This window comes from Anabrus simplex, chromosome 2, assembly GCF_040414725.1.
Source record: "Anabrus simplex isolate iqAnaSimp1 chromosome 2, ASM4041472v1, whole genome shotgun sequence".
NCBI classification, from domain to species: Eukaryota; Metazoa; Arthropoda; class Insecta; order Orthoptera; family Tettigoniidae; genus Anabrus; species Anabrus simplex.
This window is the reverse complement of record NC_090266.1, coordinates 803,042,871-803,062,355: the sequence shown is the minus strand read 5'-3', so window position 1 is coordinate 803,062,355 and position 19,485 is coordinate 803,042,871. Positions and strand designations below refer to the sequence as shown.

The 19,485-nt window shown below is 40.8% G+C and overlaps 1 protein-coding gene across 1 annotated transcript in view; it reads left to right on the top strand.

Annotated features, from left to right (window-relative positions):
• Positions 1 to 19,485, top strand: part of LOC136863112 (uncharacterized) — a 414,667-nt gene that overhangs the window by 375,312 nt on the left and 19,870 nt on the right. Inside the window, exon 12 of the mRNA XM_068225861.1 lies at positions 807 to 908. Within this exon, the coding sequence (XP_068081962.1) occupies positions 807 to 908 (102 nt within the window). The remainder of the gene's footprint in view (positions 1 to 806; positions 909 to 19,485) is intronic.

Genomic DNA, 19,485 nt, shown 5'->3' with positions numbered 1-19,485 from the left:
AGTGCATACTCATTGTCCATGGTGCCAAAAGTATTTGTGCTTTTGTCATGCAATTAATGCACCTCATTTATGTTTCACATTCGTTCCCGGGAGATAGTGGGTTCGAATCCCACTGTCGGCAGCCCTGAAGATGGTTTTCCATGGTTTCCCATTTTCACACCAGGCAAATGCTGGGGCTATACCTTAATTAAGGCCACAGCTGCTTCCTTCCAACTCCTAGGCCTTTCCTATCCCATCGTCGCCATAAGTCCTATCTGTGTCGGTGCGACGTAAAGTCAATAGCAAAAAAAAAATTTGTTCCGTAACAATAAAGTTACCTTGGCGCATGGTAGCCTGTCAGTTCATCCTCTCTCTCTCCAGCACAACCGCAACTCAACTCCGCTGTCACTGAGCGAGCCAGCAAGGTGCAAGGGTTGTCCAGTAGCTGCATTGTCACATGGATTTTGTATCAAGATTTCGACACATTCCAGTTCAAAATGGCAGCTAAATTTTTGTACAATGCTATTTTATGGTCTCCTCATCCTCTTTGCAAAATTTCATTGTCTGTTTCGGTATGACCGTATGAATAGTTCCCTTGTGAGCAACAGCGTGCTTAATTGTTTTAATATATGATAGGTTTCTTTTTTTTTCCGTTACTATCATGTCCATACTGGATAAGTGTTCCAAGTATCTTGTTTACTTTCTTCATGTTCTCTCACCTCATGTTCCTTCTCAATTGTAAACTATATTACTTGTCTGAGATATTTATGTTAATAAATGTGGATATTTGAATGTTAAAAATTTCTTCTCGCTACTTGGTGTTCCAGGTCATGTCAAGATAGTGAACTCAGGATCTCCACTGAAATTGGCAGAACCAAGGTTATCAATAGTTCAGTCAAGTTTTGCTGGACGTTCTGACACACTTGGAGGTAATGAAAATAGCAGCTGATAAATGCATTATAATAGTAATAATAAGAGTTGCAAACTACCTTTAGTACTCAACATGTTCTAATAGTAGTTTGCAACTCTTATTATTTTGTACAAATATGTTACAAACCAGATAAAATTAAACAAGGTACAATTCAGATCTGCAACAATCAATTATGATTTTATTTTATTTTTGGTCTGATAATTTTACCTTCCACTTTGAGAATTTCAAAATAAAGCAAAGCAATCTTGTTGCAGGCCATGAAGGCCCCTGACAAATGTGGAAGATAAGAACTTCCACCAGCAGTAATCTCAAAACTAATTGGTGTATAGTTGTTAACTCTATTCCCAGCTTCCTTTGCCCCAGGGATAAATGTGGTATACATACTGTATCTGTTTCAGGCTGAGAGTAAACCCTAGGGCTTTATGCCTATTGGGAAGTGGTTGTCTAATTTGTAGACTTCTTAACTTATCTTATTGATGGGGATCTAATCCATATTCTGCCTTGTCAACTAAGCACACCCTTACTGCCTCAACTAGGCTGCCTCCAGCCTGCAGTAAAATTTACTGTAATTGTCTTAACCATTTACAGTACATGTTACATCATATGATGATGCCAGAAACCAATAAATAAGACATCAAAACACTGAATATAGTAGACAAATGACTGGATTTCTTTTGGGTTTTTTTTTGCATCCAGGCAGCAAAAGCTGCTAAATTAGGAAATACAGCAATACAAATAATATGAGAGAGATGTTGTAAAAATCTTCGTATTCTAGCCCTTGTTAGTCTCGGCAAACCTGCAAAGAGCTGAAGCAAAATTGAGTGATTAAAGTCAATTTCCAAGATGAAGCTATATTTAGGATTAGACAGCTCCTCAGCCATCTCATGAGACTGAGCGTCTGATAACCCATTCAAGAAGAAATCAGATAGGGTCAAAATCAAACCCAGAACCACCTTTTTTTTTTTTTTTTTGCTAGGGGCTTTACGTCGCACCGACACAGCAGAACCACCTTGATAACAGTCGAAGACACAACTCAAATCAGGACAATGAACAAAAAGATATCCATCACAGTATTCTCCTCAGAAATTTTCTTCAGCCAGGTGGCAAGAATGAGTAGCCAGGCGGGGAATACTATGTAAAAAAAAAAAAAAAAAAAAAATAATAATAATAATAATAATAATAATAATAATAATAATAATAATAATAATCGCATGGCCTCAGATACCATGTGCAAGCATTTAAATTTGGTGGCATCTGGCCGCTTGCTTGTAAATTTCGACGTTCCGTTTTCATCTAGGCCTACTAGATGGCAGAGTAAACAGAATTGCTCTTGCGCGTCTAAGGCTCAGTTTTAGTGAATTTTGTTGGGTAAACACCAAACATGTCACCAGAGATTCTCCATGCTGACATCATATGACATGAAGTATCGAATGAGCTTTCTTCGACCTTTCAAAAATGCTACTACCTCTGCTGGGTTCGAACCCGCTATTTTGGGATCCGGAGGCCAACGCTCTACCATTGATCCACAGAGGCCTTTAACAATTATTATCAGACAGGTAAACATTAATTGCAAAATTGATTTTAGTGTTATTATCATAAACCATACATAACGAGTATTATGAACTTTTAGTGTTCTACTGCTCATTCAAAATCATGTAACACCGGGACTTACCACTCGGTTACTGTGTACTGCCATATGGGTTTATGATGTCATGAGGAATCGACAAGAGCTCTCGTGCGATTCCACGCTAATCCAGACACCGCTCAAGCACGATACTACATTGTATTCAAGCTAAACATTTAAACTCTGATGTAATTGATGCAGTTATGCTGACAATATGTATTATTTAAATAAACAGTTTTACAGTATTTACATTTTAGTTTGGAGCACCCAGTGACTCAAATATACAGTATAGTAATATTATGTAACTAGAACGTATCTGGCTTATGTTAGCTGGGTGGTCTGTTAATGGTCCTAGGGAGAACACTGCATCAGGTCAAGTCAGGATCATCCTGCTACCATATATGACAGTAGATGGTACTATCTGCAGCTGTCTGGCTGAGAGTAAAACGGCCATTACCAAACCTGACACCCAAAGGGGGGACTAACAAGTATAGGCAGAAGAGTCCTTTCTCTGGACATCAGATAAAGCATTTGTGTAGGAAATGACACAAATTCACCAGAAAGGAGAGGATGGTCAAAAGTTTAGATGGTGGAAGAGGACCTCAGTCCCAACGGCAGATAAAATTGAAGAAATTTCTCCTTTCAGCAACATCTGTACTTCAGTGAAATGGTTGCTAAAAGTGTCCGTACTCCTGAGGAGTGATCTAAGTTACATTTGGCAGTAGGTATGAAATGCCTCTGGGCGTGGCAACTCCACCATAATCAAAACCTAAATATTATATGGTACTTCTAAACTTGCTTCGGTGGGGCCGATGACTTTCGATGTTAGGCCCCTTAAAACAATAAGCATCATCATCATCATCGAACTGGCTTCGGAAAAGGTCAGGGTGTATCCTGCAAGCGACGTGCAGTTCCATGGGTACTGGGGGAATTATGAAAAATGGGTGACGAGTGGCCAACATCATGAAGGTGGGCATAATCAACCTTATGACCCTGACAAGAAAGGCAGAAGAAGTGGTGGATTTTATGGAGAAAGAGGGTATAGAAATTATAGGGTTGAGCAAAGTCAAATGAAAGGGAAAAGGAAAGAAGTTAATGAGGAAACGATATACACTATACTGGAGTGGTGGCCGATTCGCAAAAAATGGAGTGGACCTGATAATTTCAAAACAACTGGAGGAGTGTATGGATATGGTACAGTACATCAGCAACAGGATAATGAAAATTAGACCAAGAATGAGGAGCAAAGTGAATGACTTGTACTGTGATACATATATTCCGGACTTACTTTGCATATCCAAGTACTTCATTCTAAAACTACCTTCTTCCACTTTTGTTCGTCACATACTGGCTGCCATCTTAGTCAATCACCTTACTCTCCCACTCCCTTGACATCAGTTCTATTTCTCATAATTTCCAGAACAAATTCACACTCATACAAGTACGTGCCACTGGCCTAACTCGGCAGGTTGAACAAGAGCAAATTATCTTAGACAGAGCTGGTTCTCTGTTCCATCTACTGCAACTATTTTCCAGGTGAGACATAGAGAGCAAATAATGTGATATATCTTCTCTTATTATTCTATTCGTTAGTCACTGACGGAGTTGGGGGAGTCATCAACTTACAGGCCACTATTTTTAATTCTGTGTCAACGGGCTACAGACTTTTTGAACTACTCTGTACTCTAGGGCTCGTATTGTCATTCAATGCATTTGAACTGTTCTAACCTTTAATGCATTATGCAAATCCTCGTGTGCTTCGTGCATCTAACAACAAAATTTTCTGGTCGTGTCTCCCTCCGTTTCCTAACTTCCTCAATTCCTCAGCCTATCCTATATCTTGCTTTAAAAAAATGTATTGTCCACTATATATAGATCCTCAAGATATTTCGTATAAGAATTTAATAATTGTAGCTTCTACATTATTTGTCTAGGAATGTTCAGTGAATTTGATTGTTGATCATGTTAAATTAGCTTATTTTCCTGTCTAAATTTACATAGCACTCATTTGTTGTCCAGTTATGTTCCCCTGGCACATTAGTGTTTGTAAAAATTTCTGGCACATGTATGGGCCTAGCTCAACTGCTTTTACTAAAATTGTTTTCATCACCCCTTTAATTATTCCTACAATTGTTAGTTATTATCCCCTGCTGGTCAGAAATGTACACAGTATATTTATTCCTTTAACTACATTTATTGTTGCCACTCTCTACATTCCTGGAACTCTCTGGCCCTATGATTTTCCACTAGGTATGCTTGCTATAATAACATTATTATTATTATTATTATTATTATTATTATTATTATTATTATTATTATTATTATTATTATTATTATTATTGTTGTTGTTGTTGTTGCTGCTCTCTTAACCTGTTCTGTTTTATCAAACGTGGACTTGCCCATCGACCCGTATCAGACTTCATACAAATGTGTGCACCACACACAGGGAACAAAGAGGAAGATATTGAAGAATTCCTGGAGAAACGAGAAAAGGAGATAAGTGATGTGAAAGTGATTATAGTGATTTAAATGCACAGGTGGGAGATGAATGACAAGAAAAGGAAGAAGTAATTGAACCATATGCACATGGGTAAATGAATGATGAAGGAGATAAACTAGTTGAGTTTTGTAAGAGGAATGGAATGAGAGTGGGGAAAATGGAAAAATTAAAAAGAGATAAGAGATAGTAAAATAAAAGTGTGGAAATTAAAAGATAAGAAAGTACAGAAAGAATTTCTGGAGAGCCTGAAACAACAAATTCCACTTACTGTAGTAGGAAAAGTGGAAGATGAATGGTGTAACTTCAAAAGGGCATTTGTAAATGAGGCAGAGTATCTATGTTAGAACATTGATGAGAGTGAAAGAAAAGGAGACACCATGGTGGAATGAGGAGGTGAGAGAAGCAGTAAAAGAAAAGAAGAAAGCATGGCAAGAATGGAATGGAGATAAAAAGAAGAAAAAGAAGAAGAAAGCATGGCAAGAATGGAATGGAGATAAAAAGAAGAAAAAGAAGAAGAAAGCAAAAGGAAGTATCTTTATAATAAAAGGAAAGAAATTGGTAAAAGAAGAAAGGAAGAAAAGCTGCAAACAATTTGCACAAAAGATGGAAACAGAAAGAGCTAGCAGTAAAAGAATACTGTATGGAATTATACGAAGTAATAGGAAAGAAAGAGTTTATACAAGGCTCATGAAAGAAGAAGGTGGAGAATTGATATCACATCCAGAAGAAATAAAGAGGAGATGGAATTAGTATTTTGATAAGCTGCTAAATTTGAGAAATTATGCAGAGGAGATGGTAGTAATACGGTGTGATGGCTCAATAGTAGATGAAGATATAATAGTGTTAGAAGCAGGGCTTAATTTGGGCCAGCACTCGCTGGCACTCAGTACCAAGTAGTTACAGAATTGCCCGAATAGAGTTTCAGAAGTTCTAAAACCTGAAAACCTATGGTGGTATGGACTGGCTATAGTTGTTAAAAAATTCTATAAATTAACTGAATCGGTCAGGTAATAGAAAATAATCTCATACGATACACCTAATAATGGATGAGATCATAATATTGAAGAAAGATATTTCTTTCTGCCGCATGTTACAAAGGACTACAAAGAAAAATCAACAGTGAGTGAGTTAGTCTGACTTTAACCACTGTTGTCCGCTTGCACCAAACCAAGTTAAATGTTAATTGGTAATGGTCAATACAATACTTTACTGCTTGGCATTGAAACAAAGATTTAATCTATGTTTTATTTTAATGAGACTCGTATCTAGAATTAGGTTACATTTGAAACAGAATCTCGATTGCAGTAGTAGTAGGTACTGTGAATTGTTAAGAATCAGATGTAATGTATGTTGTCATGAAATAAGAAGCAAACTGTGTTTACTAAAGTAGTTAAAACAAAATAAATGTGGTGGAACCTGTGATGGTGAAAGTAATATTGCAAAAATTTCAAATAAAGATAGTGGTCAAAACCGACTTTCAACCTACTAGGTCGTGTTACGTACATTTAGTACGTGTTGAAGAACAAAAATGGTCAACAGGACACCAGTGGGATCGGATCCCACAACCTCCCTATTTGACGTCGGTTGCTCTACCAATTGAGCTGTGGTGGCCTATGACATCTTTCTTCTGTTGGAAAGGATCTAAGCTACAGGTCTGGCACTACTGCCATCACACTGTAGATTGCGTTTAAGTCGCTCGTTGAGGGCCAAGTCAATGAATATTGAATTTTTACGACTGCATTGTAATCGAAACAGACTTTTAAACTATTAGGTCGTGTTACGTACATTTAGTACGTGTTGAAGAGATGTTAAGTACAGAATAAAAATGGCCAACCGGACACCAGTAGGATCCGATCCCACAACCTCCCGATTTTGCGTCGGTTGCTCTACCAATTGAGCTATTGTGCAGTTTCAATTACAGTGCGGTCGTGAAAATTCAATATTCAAAGATAGTGATAGTGCCAAAAGTGCAGTGAAAAAGCCTGCCACAGTGGAAAGTGCAGTTAAGGTTTTGCAATAAATTGTGTAATGGTTTCATTCAATGACTCTACTCTTTTGCCTTCCTGTTGGACGTCAGATCAGTGGTAATAAAGGTAACTTAGGATATAAGATATTTTCAGAAGCAAATTTTTTTCCTAACAAGCCTCAGGGACTTCACATTTTTCGGAATGGGTGCAGGGAAAAATAAATTGTTGTGAAAGTGGTAAAAATGGTCAACAACAGAGTTTGAGGAAGAAAATGTTTGAACATAAATTAAGTAAATCACACATATTTGCATCAGAAATAGTAGAATTAAGCAAAAAGCTTACTTAGAACAAGGAGTTATAAAAGGAGAAGTTGAAATCACTGCTCATGTTTTTAGAATAGCTTACAAAATTGCAAAATATCAGAGACCTTATACTGATATGCCAGTTGATATAGATCTCCAATCTCTTAATGGGCTCAATATGGGAAGAATCCTTCACACAAATTTCTCTTGCACTAATATCACATCTCATATCACTAAAAGTATGTGTGAAAGGATCATGAAACATATTGTAGAAAACGAATGGAAAATAAGTACAGTAAAATACCAGTATAACAAAATTTTGGGTACCTCAGAATTTAATTTGTTATAGTGAAATTTTGTTATACTGAAATAAATCAATTCTTAAGAACTCGCCCCTTGCTAAACCTACATTATTTCAACATGAATTTACACATAAAAAACCTTAATACCGTATTTATTAAATGAGAGGAAAATTAGGATGCATATATATACATGAAGAAATGATATATAAAGTACAGCTACTTGCAAGAAGTTTTCAGCATCTCAAATTTTACCCTGTACCGGTACATTATGTCCTAGACTTTATATTTTGAAAACATCTGTAATTTTCTTCTGAACACTCCCAGCCACAAAGGAATATTCAAGACAGTCAGCAACCACTGCACTTGAATTCAACACAGATTCTGGCACATCACTTCGTGACAGAAGAAAATTCTGAAGACTACGTACCATGTTTGTTGCCTGCACAAGAGTCAAACTCTGTTGAACACTTTGAGGCAAATCTTCATCTTCCTCCTCATCATCACACTGAATCCTATTACTTATAATATCTATTGTTTTAGAAATCGGTATGTTCGAATACATGTCTTCTATGTTACTTTGTGTTACTTTCCTCTAATTCAAAATCTTTCGTCCTGTAGCAAAATTCAACTATGTTGTTGAGTACTGCTGTCAAAGTGAACTTAAAATGTTTCTTTAAAAAAAAAATCTGTATAAACTTTGCCATCATATAGGTTGGACTATATCTAAAATTTACTATTGAACTTACGGATGTGTTTATTTTATGTATAGTGTAGTTTTAGTATTCTTTTATGACATTTGAGATATACAGTAAAACCTCGTTAAGACATTTCTGCAGGGGACAACAAAAAGAATGTGTTAAGCAAGAAAACGTACTACTGAATATACGAATAAAAGCTATCCAACAAGGATATAGAAACACTAAATACGACTTTCTCCGACGTGAGGGTATTTTTACGTTGTGCATCCGCAGGTACAGTTTAAACTATATCTAAAGATGAGAGGTAAGTATTATTAAAAGGTGTGAAAAACACGAGAGAACAAATATGAAAACCTTTTCTGCTAGGGCTCATAAAATAACAAGTACACTGAAAGTTGTGAAAAACACCAAATATGTAAACATGTCCACAGGGGCCAATAAAAATATCAAAGTATTATTGCAAATCACACTCTTTCTTTTATTTTGGAGCAGGGGTTATTAAACATTATTCTCAGGTCACACTTTTTGACAATGAATTGGAGGTTACACTCGACCATGTGCGACTGGCAGGAATGACTGGCCGCCATTTTGAGTCGAACAAAAACTTCGACCAACTTAAGCAAGACTTAAGTGATCAAGTCCAAACTCGAAGGTGCAAGTCCAACATTTGCGACCTCTGCATGCTTCAAGATGTGGACGCCCAGTCCATCTTCTGATAGATTTTAATTTTATCTTCATTAGTAAGGAAGTTCACGACTATGAAGGGCTGATGTTATACTTCGCTATTTCTCCTTTCCTTTCTCCACTTCCCGAAGTGAACAGGTGAACAAGTGAACAGTGTGTGAATGTGAGCCCATGTAAATAGGTCGATATATAGTGGAAAAGTGAATAGAGTGCAATAAAATTGTGTATAGTGTCTTCATATAGAGACGAAGTGTTGCGTGCCTAGTTGTTTTTCCTAATTGGAGGTGGAACTGCTTCGCAAACAACTGAAAATCAGCCAGAATTGAACACAGCACAAGGGAAGCCATATTGTCGACAGTTGAAAATATTAGAGAACTACTAGAGAGACGAAATGCTTGCGACTCCCGCAAAGGCTGGTAGACAGAATGGTCACCGCGAAAACAAATACAACCCAGTGCAGCAGCTGTAGCAGGAATGTCAATAACAATGATGACGCGATAGTGTGAATATTGCCGTAGTTGGCAACATTTTGAATGTTCCAGTCTTACAAAGGGAGAATTCAATGTTATGAAAAGAAAGAACTGCAAGCTCACATGGCTATGCACGGAATGCAAAACTTAACTCCTGAAAATAACAGATACAGAAGAAAGGGTGACAAAGAGACTTAGCAACCCAGATGGAAACCATCATAGAGTCCATGGTGGAAAGCATACAGGAAACTATAAAGGCAGAACGTACAGAGCAGTACAGGGCGAGCATAGGTGGTTGGGAGGGAAGGAAGAAGAAAGAAGAAGTGAAGACAAGAAGATGCAGAATAGAACTGGATAAAATAGGATACTTTATACTTTCTGCAGCGGTGATTTTGATATTGCTTTGGATTGGGGGAGTAGAACTGAACCCAGGTCCGACTTACAGAGGAAATATGAGCTGGGAAGACATGGAAACAATCAGAAAAATCGTAACAGAGGTGGTAGCAGAGACAGGTCCCCTCGAACAAATCAAGAACATGATCAAGGAACAAACGAGGGAGTTTGAAAAAATGAAGGGGTGGTTTCAGGAAAAGATAGAAGACACAGCTTCACAGGTGAGAAGAAATGGTGAAGAAGTTTCAGCATTAAGAGAGGAGATAGGGAGATTGCAAGAGGAGGTATCGAAACTGAAAGCCGACGTAGTTGTTAACACCCGAAGTCGCAGAAATAAATGCTTATTTATATATGGAGTGCAAGAGGGTAAGAAGGAAGATAAGACGAGTATAGTTTATAAAGTAGTGGACTTAATTCAGGGTAAAATGAAAATAAATTTTAGTGAAGTGGACATTGATGATGTGACAAGAGTGGGAAGATTTAGAGGTAATAGGCCTATCAAAGTGCAGTTATTTTCTACACTGATGGCTGATACAGTGGTGCGTAATGCAGGTAACGTGCAAGGAGAAAAAATATGGATAAGGAGGGACATAGGAGCTGAAGAGTGGAGGAATGAAAAAACTCTTAAAAAACACATGATACGAGCTAGGCAGCAAGGGTTGAATGCAGTCATCAGAGGACAGGAATTAGTGGTGACAGGCAACAGATGGAGGAGAGTATGGTCGGTGAATAGACTGATGGACCTAGAACGAAGGATGAAACAAGATGAGGAGGCTAAGAGAAGTGTAGTGAATAACGGGGATGACAAACGAGTGGAAGATAATAGGCAAGTGAAAGATAACGAGGGTAGAAGTGTAATTATAGGAAGTAGTACTGAAAAGTGTCAAGAGAGACAGAACGAGGTGCTAAGTGGAAGTATGAACAACGGTAAGGAAAGAGCAGTGGACGGGCAATGCAGGAGAGAGGCTGAAGATCAAAGGGGTGATGGGGGAAAGGAGAGTGAGCAACAAGAAGCTGAGAGAGCTGAGTGTAGTGGTGTAGTTAGACAAGATCAGGGTATAAAAGTAAGGCCAGTGTTAACCTATGAGTACCTCGATCAGAAATTGGGTTGGAGCGCAGGGAGAGATAGAAGATATATTTGTAGAAGAAGTAGAGATGGAGGTACTGAGATTGCATTGGTGTAGGGTATAAATGCTGAGTGATGGCAGATGAGTGTGTGTTAGGGCTGAATTGAGGTGTTGGAAGTAGAGGTGGTAGATGTTGAAATGTGGTGTTGGAAAGGTATGGAGATGTAGTTATGATATGTTATAGGGTTGAAATGTGGTGTTGGAGAAGTGGTGGTATAAGATGGTGGATGACAGTTTGTTGATATTTGGAGCTGGAGGAGTGATGGTAAATGTGGTGTTGGATAAGTGTTGTAATTTGGCTATTTGTAAACTTTGGTTTGGGGGAAGATGGAGTTTTTGGTAGGAAATTATGATGGATATTAGGATGAGTATGAGTGTATGGCAAATTGAGCAAATTATGATGTGTTATAGGGTTGAAATGTGGTGTTGGAGAAGTGGTGGTATAAGATGGTGGATGGCAGAAGGTGAGTGTATTTGTAGAAGAAGTAGAGATGGTGGTACTGAGATTGTATTGGTGTCTGGTATAAATGCTGAGTGATGGCAGATGAGTGTGTGTTAGGGCTGGATTGTGGTGTTGGAAGTAGAAGTGGTATATGTTGAAATGTGGTGTTGGAAAGGTATGGAGATGTAGTTATGATATGTTATAGGGTTGAAATGTGGTGTTGGAGAAGTGGTGGTATAAGATGGTGGAAGGCAGAAGGTAAGTGCATTTGTGGAAGGAGTAGAGCTGGTATGCTGAAGTGTGGTGTTGGAAGTATTGGAGGCTTAGTATGATATGTTATAGGGTTGAGATGTGGTGTTGATAGGTATTTAATTTTTGGGGCTGGAAACAGGTGAGTTTATTATCATTTTGTATTGTATTGGTGACTGGTATAAATGCTGAGTGATGGCAGACGAGTGCGTGTTAGGGCTGAAATGTGGTGTTGGAAGTAGAGGTGGTATATGTTGAAATGTGGTGTTGGAAAGGTATAGAGATGTAGTAATGTAACTCGGCTATTTGTAAATTTTGGTTTGGTAGAAGATGGAGTCTTCAGTAGGTAATTATGACGGGTAGGATGAGTATGAGTGTATGGTAAATGTAAGTTATGATATGTTATAGGGTGGAAATGTGGTGTGAGAGAAGTGGTGGTATAAGATGGTGGATGGCAGAAGGTGAGTGTATTTGTGGAAGGAGTAGAGCTGGTATGAAGTATTAAATTATGATATGTTATAGGGTTGAAATGTGGTGTTGGAGAAGTGGTGGTACAAGATGGTGGATGGCAGAAGGTGAAGAAGAAGTAGAGGTGGTATATGAGGTAGGGTTGGTGTGGTATTGCTAAAATGGGTGTTGGAGTATTGCTGGCCAAAATTTTTGGAGGCGTGATTGGTATTTGTTATTCATTGTCGAAATTTCTGGAGATGAGAGGTAATTTTATTATGGGTGTTATGACGGAAGGAAATGAAATGAAGCAATGTTAACGCAGATTGGTAAAAGTTGCGGTATGGTTGATTGGAACGCAATGACGGAATAGGATGGCCGGGTTGGTATGCAATCATGTAATGGCGGGTTTGGAATGCAACCTGGTAATGCTGCGCTTGCAGCTTATGCTGGAGTAGGTCAGGGAACAATAGAGGTGAAGAAAATGCTGAAGTAAGTAGGCTGAGTACGTGAGAGTGATAACAAGCATGGAGTTGTAACACCAGCAGTAGAATGTAAACATTGACCAGGCTGTTGTGAATTGATGTAGATGGAGTTGGTTCTGGTATAAAACCGGGACGGTATTGTTTATTTCATTTGATGTTATTTAGTATATAGGGGAGAGGGGTGGCTCAGGTTGGACTATTCTTATTAATTTTATTTGTTATTTATTATTATTATTGTGAACATGTATTCGGGGCTGAATGCCTGTTTTGTTCACTAATAAATACAATACAATATAAAGGCAGAAGCCAAGTCAGCACCATCACCCAACACAGCACACCCTATAGACTCTCTACCGATAAAACAACGCACAACAAACCCACCGAATCAGTACTCGGAGGAAGGGCAAGCACACGAGGAAAAGAGCACCCACAACACGACCAACCAAGAACCATCCATTCCTCTGCTCCAGCATTCACCTGAAGACTCCTTTTCTGGGACAACAAATGGGGCATGGACCGAGGTGGTCAAACTGACAAACGGACGGACAAGACAAAGGAGAGTTGGCTCAAAGGACAATACCATGTTGAAGGCAGCACCACGCAAAGCTTGGTTATATGTGGGGAGACTTCACGAAGAAACCAAAGCAGAAAACATCATTGCACATCTCCAAGAAGGGCTTATCACAGAGAACATCACGTGTGAACAGATAGGTACTAGAGGACGAAACAAGGCTTTTAAATCAGTTTCAACTTCGACGATCTAGAGAAAGCTAAGGATCCACTCTTATGGCCACGAAACGTGATAGTAAGACCCTACCGCTTTCCAAGACAAGAACCCGGACTCATAACAACCACACGAACAAGTAAGAACCTGCAGTGACTACCAAACGCCAGTTCACAACGAGAAGATGAAAATAATCCAAGCACTAATGAACTGAGAGGACGACTGATACTGTTAAATTACAGACATTGCTATGGAACATTGAGGGAATAAAAAATGCACTAGACCTCACTCAAACCACCTACTACAACAATACGACATTGTAATACTTACCAAAACCTACCTCACAAAACACTGGGAAACACAGAATTTCTACTGCCTCCAATGGTACGCATTCCAGGGAGACAAGGGCAGGCCCAAAGGCAGTATTTCCTGCCTCATCAAACCAGCTCTGTTGCCATTTACGAAACAATATGAAACTGACGTGATGCTGGTACTAATGAACAAGCTCTCGATACTGTGCCCAAAATGGCGCCCGGTAATGACGACTTAGTGTTTTATCCTCCGAGTAAATTAACCGTAAAATGTGACGAAAAGTGTGGAAAATGTCGAAGATTAGTGAAAAATGGAATGTTGTGTGATTCATGTGATCGATGGTAGCAATATAAGTGCGGAAATTGCCCTAGAGACGTAAAAACTAATGAAAATGTTGACTGGATTTGTGAGCAGTGTGTTCGGAATGTTGTAGTTGGCGACGGCGTTGACGATGAAGCACCGAAAATAATCGATGAGGAATACAAAAGTGCATTCGAAATTATAAACATTCTACAAAAGGACAATGAGGCTCTTAAAGTTGAAAATCAAGAATTAAAAGACAGGCTGCCAGTACCAGTAACAAACTCAAGCACGTGGTGTCAAGTAGTTCATGGATGGCCGGCTAAGAAGAAATCTACAACTGAATTTCTGGAAATAAACATCAGAAATAGGTTTTCTGCCCTAAATAATTTAATTCTAGAAGAAAGTGATCACGCGTGTGAAACCAAATCATCGCGATCCGCTGCCGTTGCCGTGCCGAGGTTAAAATTTATTTATTTATTTATTTATTTATTTATTTATTTATTTATTTATTTATTTATTTATTTGTGGTGAAGTTAGGGCTCTTGGCCCTCTCTTACACTTAACCACATTATGCGGCTTAATACTGAATCCAAACTTAATATTCAAACTTAACACAGTGTATATAATATAATAGTAATATAACTTAATATAGTGTAAAACTAAAAGATTACATCCTAAGTCTAAAATTAGAAAAATAAATTCAATATTAACTACTCTAGGTGGAAATCGTAAAATACAACAGTAATTTATGTAAACATTTGGGAACTATTTACTCCAGACATTCACTCACACATTCACACATAACTACACGATATAGCCTACGTATGATGTAGATGTTGATTCCCATAGGGAACCTAAAATATTTGTCCCGAATGAGTAAATTTATAATACCAATATAATGGTCCGTTATTGGACAATATAAATTTTCCAGCTAACTCATTCTTGGTTGCCTGCGTTTCGCCCTCGTGTGCTAAGTTAGGCTCGTCAGTTGGGACTTAGCACACCACCCAAGACGCAAGGCTAGTGCATACCGTGGAGACCACTGCATAGGCTACTTGAAGCCACCAGCAGTGCCAATGCACTATGAGAGCTATGTCTCATTTTCAAAAATTGATGCCTGCCTGGCCATCAAATGATGTAGATGTTGATTCCCATAGGGAACCTAAAATATTTGTCCCGAATGAGTAAATTTATAATACCAATATAATGGTCCGTTATTGGACAATATAAATTTTCCAGCTAACTCATTCTTGGTTGCCTGCGTTTCGCCCTCGTGTGCTAAGTTAGGCTCGTCAGTTGGGACTTAGCACACCACCCAAGACGCAAGGCTAGTGCGTACCGTGGAGGCTAGGACTAGGGGAAAGTTTTCATTCCCCTCCCCGAAGGGGAGGGGCGGGCCACCTAGAAGGTAACGCCTTCTCTCTGGCCAGGAGATTTGGCGGGTTTGGAGGATTAATTAGGTTTGTGGGCGGGGGGGGATAGGTTTGATTCTGTGAAGGAGTTGGGAGGGGGTTCGACCTCTTGACTAAGTATTTATTGATTTTTTCAGTTAGTACAGAATATTTGCAAATTACAATTTTGGTGTTTTTACATATTGTTTTTTAACATTATCAGTCTTGTTCTGATGTTTCCGGTCTTCTTGCGGTTTTGGTAAAAGATTTGTCTCCAACGTATTGTTTTTACAGTTAAAGTTGGAAATATATCCCTTGCCCCCGGTTTGATTGTTTGAGTTTATTGGGGGGCTATTAGGATATTTACAATAGATGGTTTACTTATTTTACATAATTTACATTATTTACAGTTTAGATTCTTTGATATTTACATGGATATTTACATGGATATTTACAGGTTTTGTCTTAATAACATTTTCTGTAAATTTTACAATAATTCCTTCTTGCCTTGTTGTTGGGGGTACTCTCCTTCTGAAACATATGAAAAAAAATGTTAGTACATGTATTGTATACTTCTGCTATGAGGGGAGGGGGTCCGACGAGGGCTCGTGGGGCTTTAATTGGGGAGAGGTTGGTTGGGTTGTGGTTTGGGTAGGTTAAGGGATTACAGGGGTTGGGGTGGCGGTAATTCTGTGGCGGATGGGGTGTCACAGCTTATCTTTCTTACGTGTTGCCGCCATCGGGTGGGGGTGTGGGAGCGATAGTGGGTGGGAGTGCTAGCCTAGGGTTGGTGTAGTGGGAAGAATTTTACTCGGGTAGTTTGTGGGTGCTTCTTATACTAATGTTTCAAGCCGGGTGAAGTGGAAGTGGGTATTCAGTCCGGAGTGGGTGGGTTGGAAGTGGGCGTTGAGGGTTTGATTGGCTGCTGCCTGGAGTTGGGCTATGACCAGTGGTCTGTGGTATGGGTGGATGTTCATGAGGGATAGAGCTACAAAACGGATTATGTCCTCGAGGGATGGGGGAGGGAAGAGGGACTGGTTTGATGGGGTGGGAGGGTCTATGGTGCGGAATGGGGCTACTAATTCTGGGCGGTTTTCGGGTGGTTGAGGGCGGGCTTTGCATTTGAGGGAGTAGGTGGGGTGGGGTTCTCCGCATGTGTTACATTTCGGGGGGAGCTGGGTGTTTGGGCATCGGGAGGTGGTGTGCTGCTGTGAGCAGTGGCTGCACGCTGGTTTTACGGAGTTGCAGTGTGCTGTGTCGTGCTTATTATATGACAGGCAGCGCTCACATCGGATGGGTTGGGGCGCTGGTGCTCGGGAGGGTTCCACCCGATGGTGGTGTCTAAAGATAGATACTCCATTGGTTAGTACGCGGTCGACGTCCTGGGAGGTTGGGAGCAAGATCCTTACCATGTAGGTGGGCCCCGTGTTGTTTTTTATCCTGAATGCTTTTTGGACGGGGATACCTTCCTCGTTTAGTTCTTGGACTATCACATCGTCTGGGATGTCGGGGTCCACCCCACGGATTACGCAGCTAAGTAAGCTGTGACGGGGTGGTGCGGGTGGGTTTTTTATTGTGGGTGGGGATAGGGGTTTCAGGGGTTCGGATGAGCCGAATTGGGCTGCACCCACTGAGCCCATGAGCCGTCGTGCGGCGTCCTCCCCTATGAGCTTAAGGATGACCCCGTTGTTTGTTGGACGAATATCGGCGATTTCTTCGCGTTGGAAGTTGAAGTGTAGAAGTTTTGCAAAGATTTTTTGTGGGTTTTTAAATTCTGGAGCTGGTTCCTTGATAAGAAAGGCGTGGGTTCCAGTGGGGGGTTTTTGAAGGGTCCGGGAGTTGGAGATGGGTCGTCTTGCACCGGAGAGGGGGGCGTAGGATTCTTGATTGGTAAAGGTATTGGGTGGGGGAGGGGGGGGGTTGTTCCTGATGATTTCCTGTTCTGTCGCTTGAATTTTGGTTCTGGGTTCACTGTTGTCTGAGGGGCTGGTGAGGTGTCGCTTGGATACCGGGTGGGAGGACTCACGAGTAGGAGCTGGGTTTATAGGTAGTTGGTGGTATCTAGTACTTGAGCTGGTTGGGCACATTACGGAGTTATGCGTTTGGCTGTAGAAAAGCTGGTCCATGCCGGCTTGGGAGATGGTGGTGGTCGTGGTGGTGTAGGTAGTGGTGGAAGTAACTGCCGTGCTTGTATCCATCTTGTCCACTCAGTTAAAATAGTTATTCAGTCACAGAGCACTGTACACTGACGTTAATTAATTCACTGAGCACTGTAGGGCACTAGCACTAAGCACTATTCTCAGCACTGTTATTTGCGCTTCGCGCTTCTTATCTCTAGTTCTAAATGTCTGTCTCTTGCTAGTGCTAATAGGTGTTGGCACTCCTGGAGGTCGGTGGGTGCACCCAGTCGAGCTGGGAGACACCTCTAGCTGCCCTCCGTGGGCCCCTACACCAAACCAAACAGTCCTGGGGTGAAACCCCTCTAGTGCCGCTTCGTCCACCTGTCCGAATGCTTTTTTAAACTCCACTGGGGAGTCGCACCGGCTTACGGTGTAGGGGCCCTCGCTGGACGGAGAGAAAGAGAAAGAGGCAGCTTACCGGTGTGTTGGAGAGGTGATACCTGCTGCTCCACTAGGTTGCTCTGCCGGGTGGTTGTCGCTGGCTGGCGGTTCTTCTCCGGGTCACTAGGAAGCGCTGGCTGGTGAGAATCGCTGGCTGGCGTGGAGGCCACTGCATAGGCTACTTGAAGCCACCAGCAGTGCCAATGCACTATGAGAGCTATGTCTCATTTTCAAAAACAACGGGGTCATCCTTAAGCTCATAGGGGAGGACGCCGCACGACGGCTCATGGGCTAAGTGGGTGCAGCCCAATTCGGCTCATCCGAACCCCTGAAACCCCTATCCCCACCCACAATAAAAAACTCATTACTCATTCGGGACAAATATTTTAGGTTCCCTATGGGAATCAACATCTACATCATTTGATGGCCAGGCAGGCATCAATTTTTGAAAATGAGACATAGCTCTCATAGTGCATTGGCACTGCTGGTGGCTTCAAGTAGCCTATGCAGTGGCCTCCACGGTATGCACTAGCCTTGCGTCTTGGGTGGTGTGCTAAGTCCCAACTGACGAGCCTAACTTAGCACACGAGGGCGAAACGCAGGCAACCAAGAATGAGTTAGCTGGAAAATTTATATTGTCCAATAACGGACCATTATATTGGTATTATAAATTTACTCATTCGGGACAAATATTTTAGGTTCCCTATGGGAATCAACATCTACATCATTTGATGGCCAGGCAGGCATCAATTTTTGAAAATGAGACATAGCTCTCATAGTGCATTGGCACTGCTGGTGGCTTCAAGTAGCCTATGCAGTGGCCTCCACGGTATGCACTAGCCTTGCGTCTTGGGTGGTGTGCTAAGTCCCAACTGACGAGCCTAACTTAGCACACGAGGGCGAAACGCAGGCAACCAAGAATGAGTTAGCTGGAAAATTTATATTGTCCAATAACGGACCATTATATTGGTATTATAAATTTACTCATTCGGGACAAATATTTTAGGTTCCCTATGGGAATCAACATCTACATCATTTGATGGCCAGGCAGGCATCAATTTTTGAAAATGAGACATAGCTCTCATAGTGCATTGGCACTGCTGGTGGCTTCAAGTAGCCTATGCAGTGGCCTCCACGGCATCGCTATTCCAAACTCGGAATACGATCTATGCCAGTTTTTACTACGGCTAGGGTACACTCCAGTCTCCACTTCGAACCCTAGCCGTGACAACAAAGCATAATCAAGGCCTAGACACCAAACTGGAAGTCGGCCTCCCACCACCATGCCCAACTGCATCCTACCAGGCGTAGATCTTGCCTACACAGACGATGTTCTTTTCAGATACCTGAAAAATGAAGGAATCCCGATTATTAACCTCCGGAGAATACATCAGAACTTCATGCCAACTGACCGGGTACTCCTCCAACTCTCTTCAGAACGAGCGGTCCAGACTGCAATAAGATACGGAATTTTCATCAACGCCAAGCCACACTACGCCGAGCCCTGCCCACCCCAACTGGAAAACGAGTTCGGACCGGACCCGGGAACCAAGCCACCTTGCCGGCCACCTCCAATAAGGACACCCCCATACAT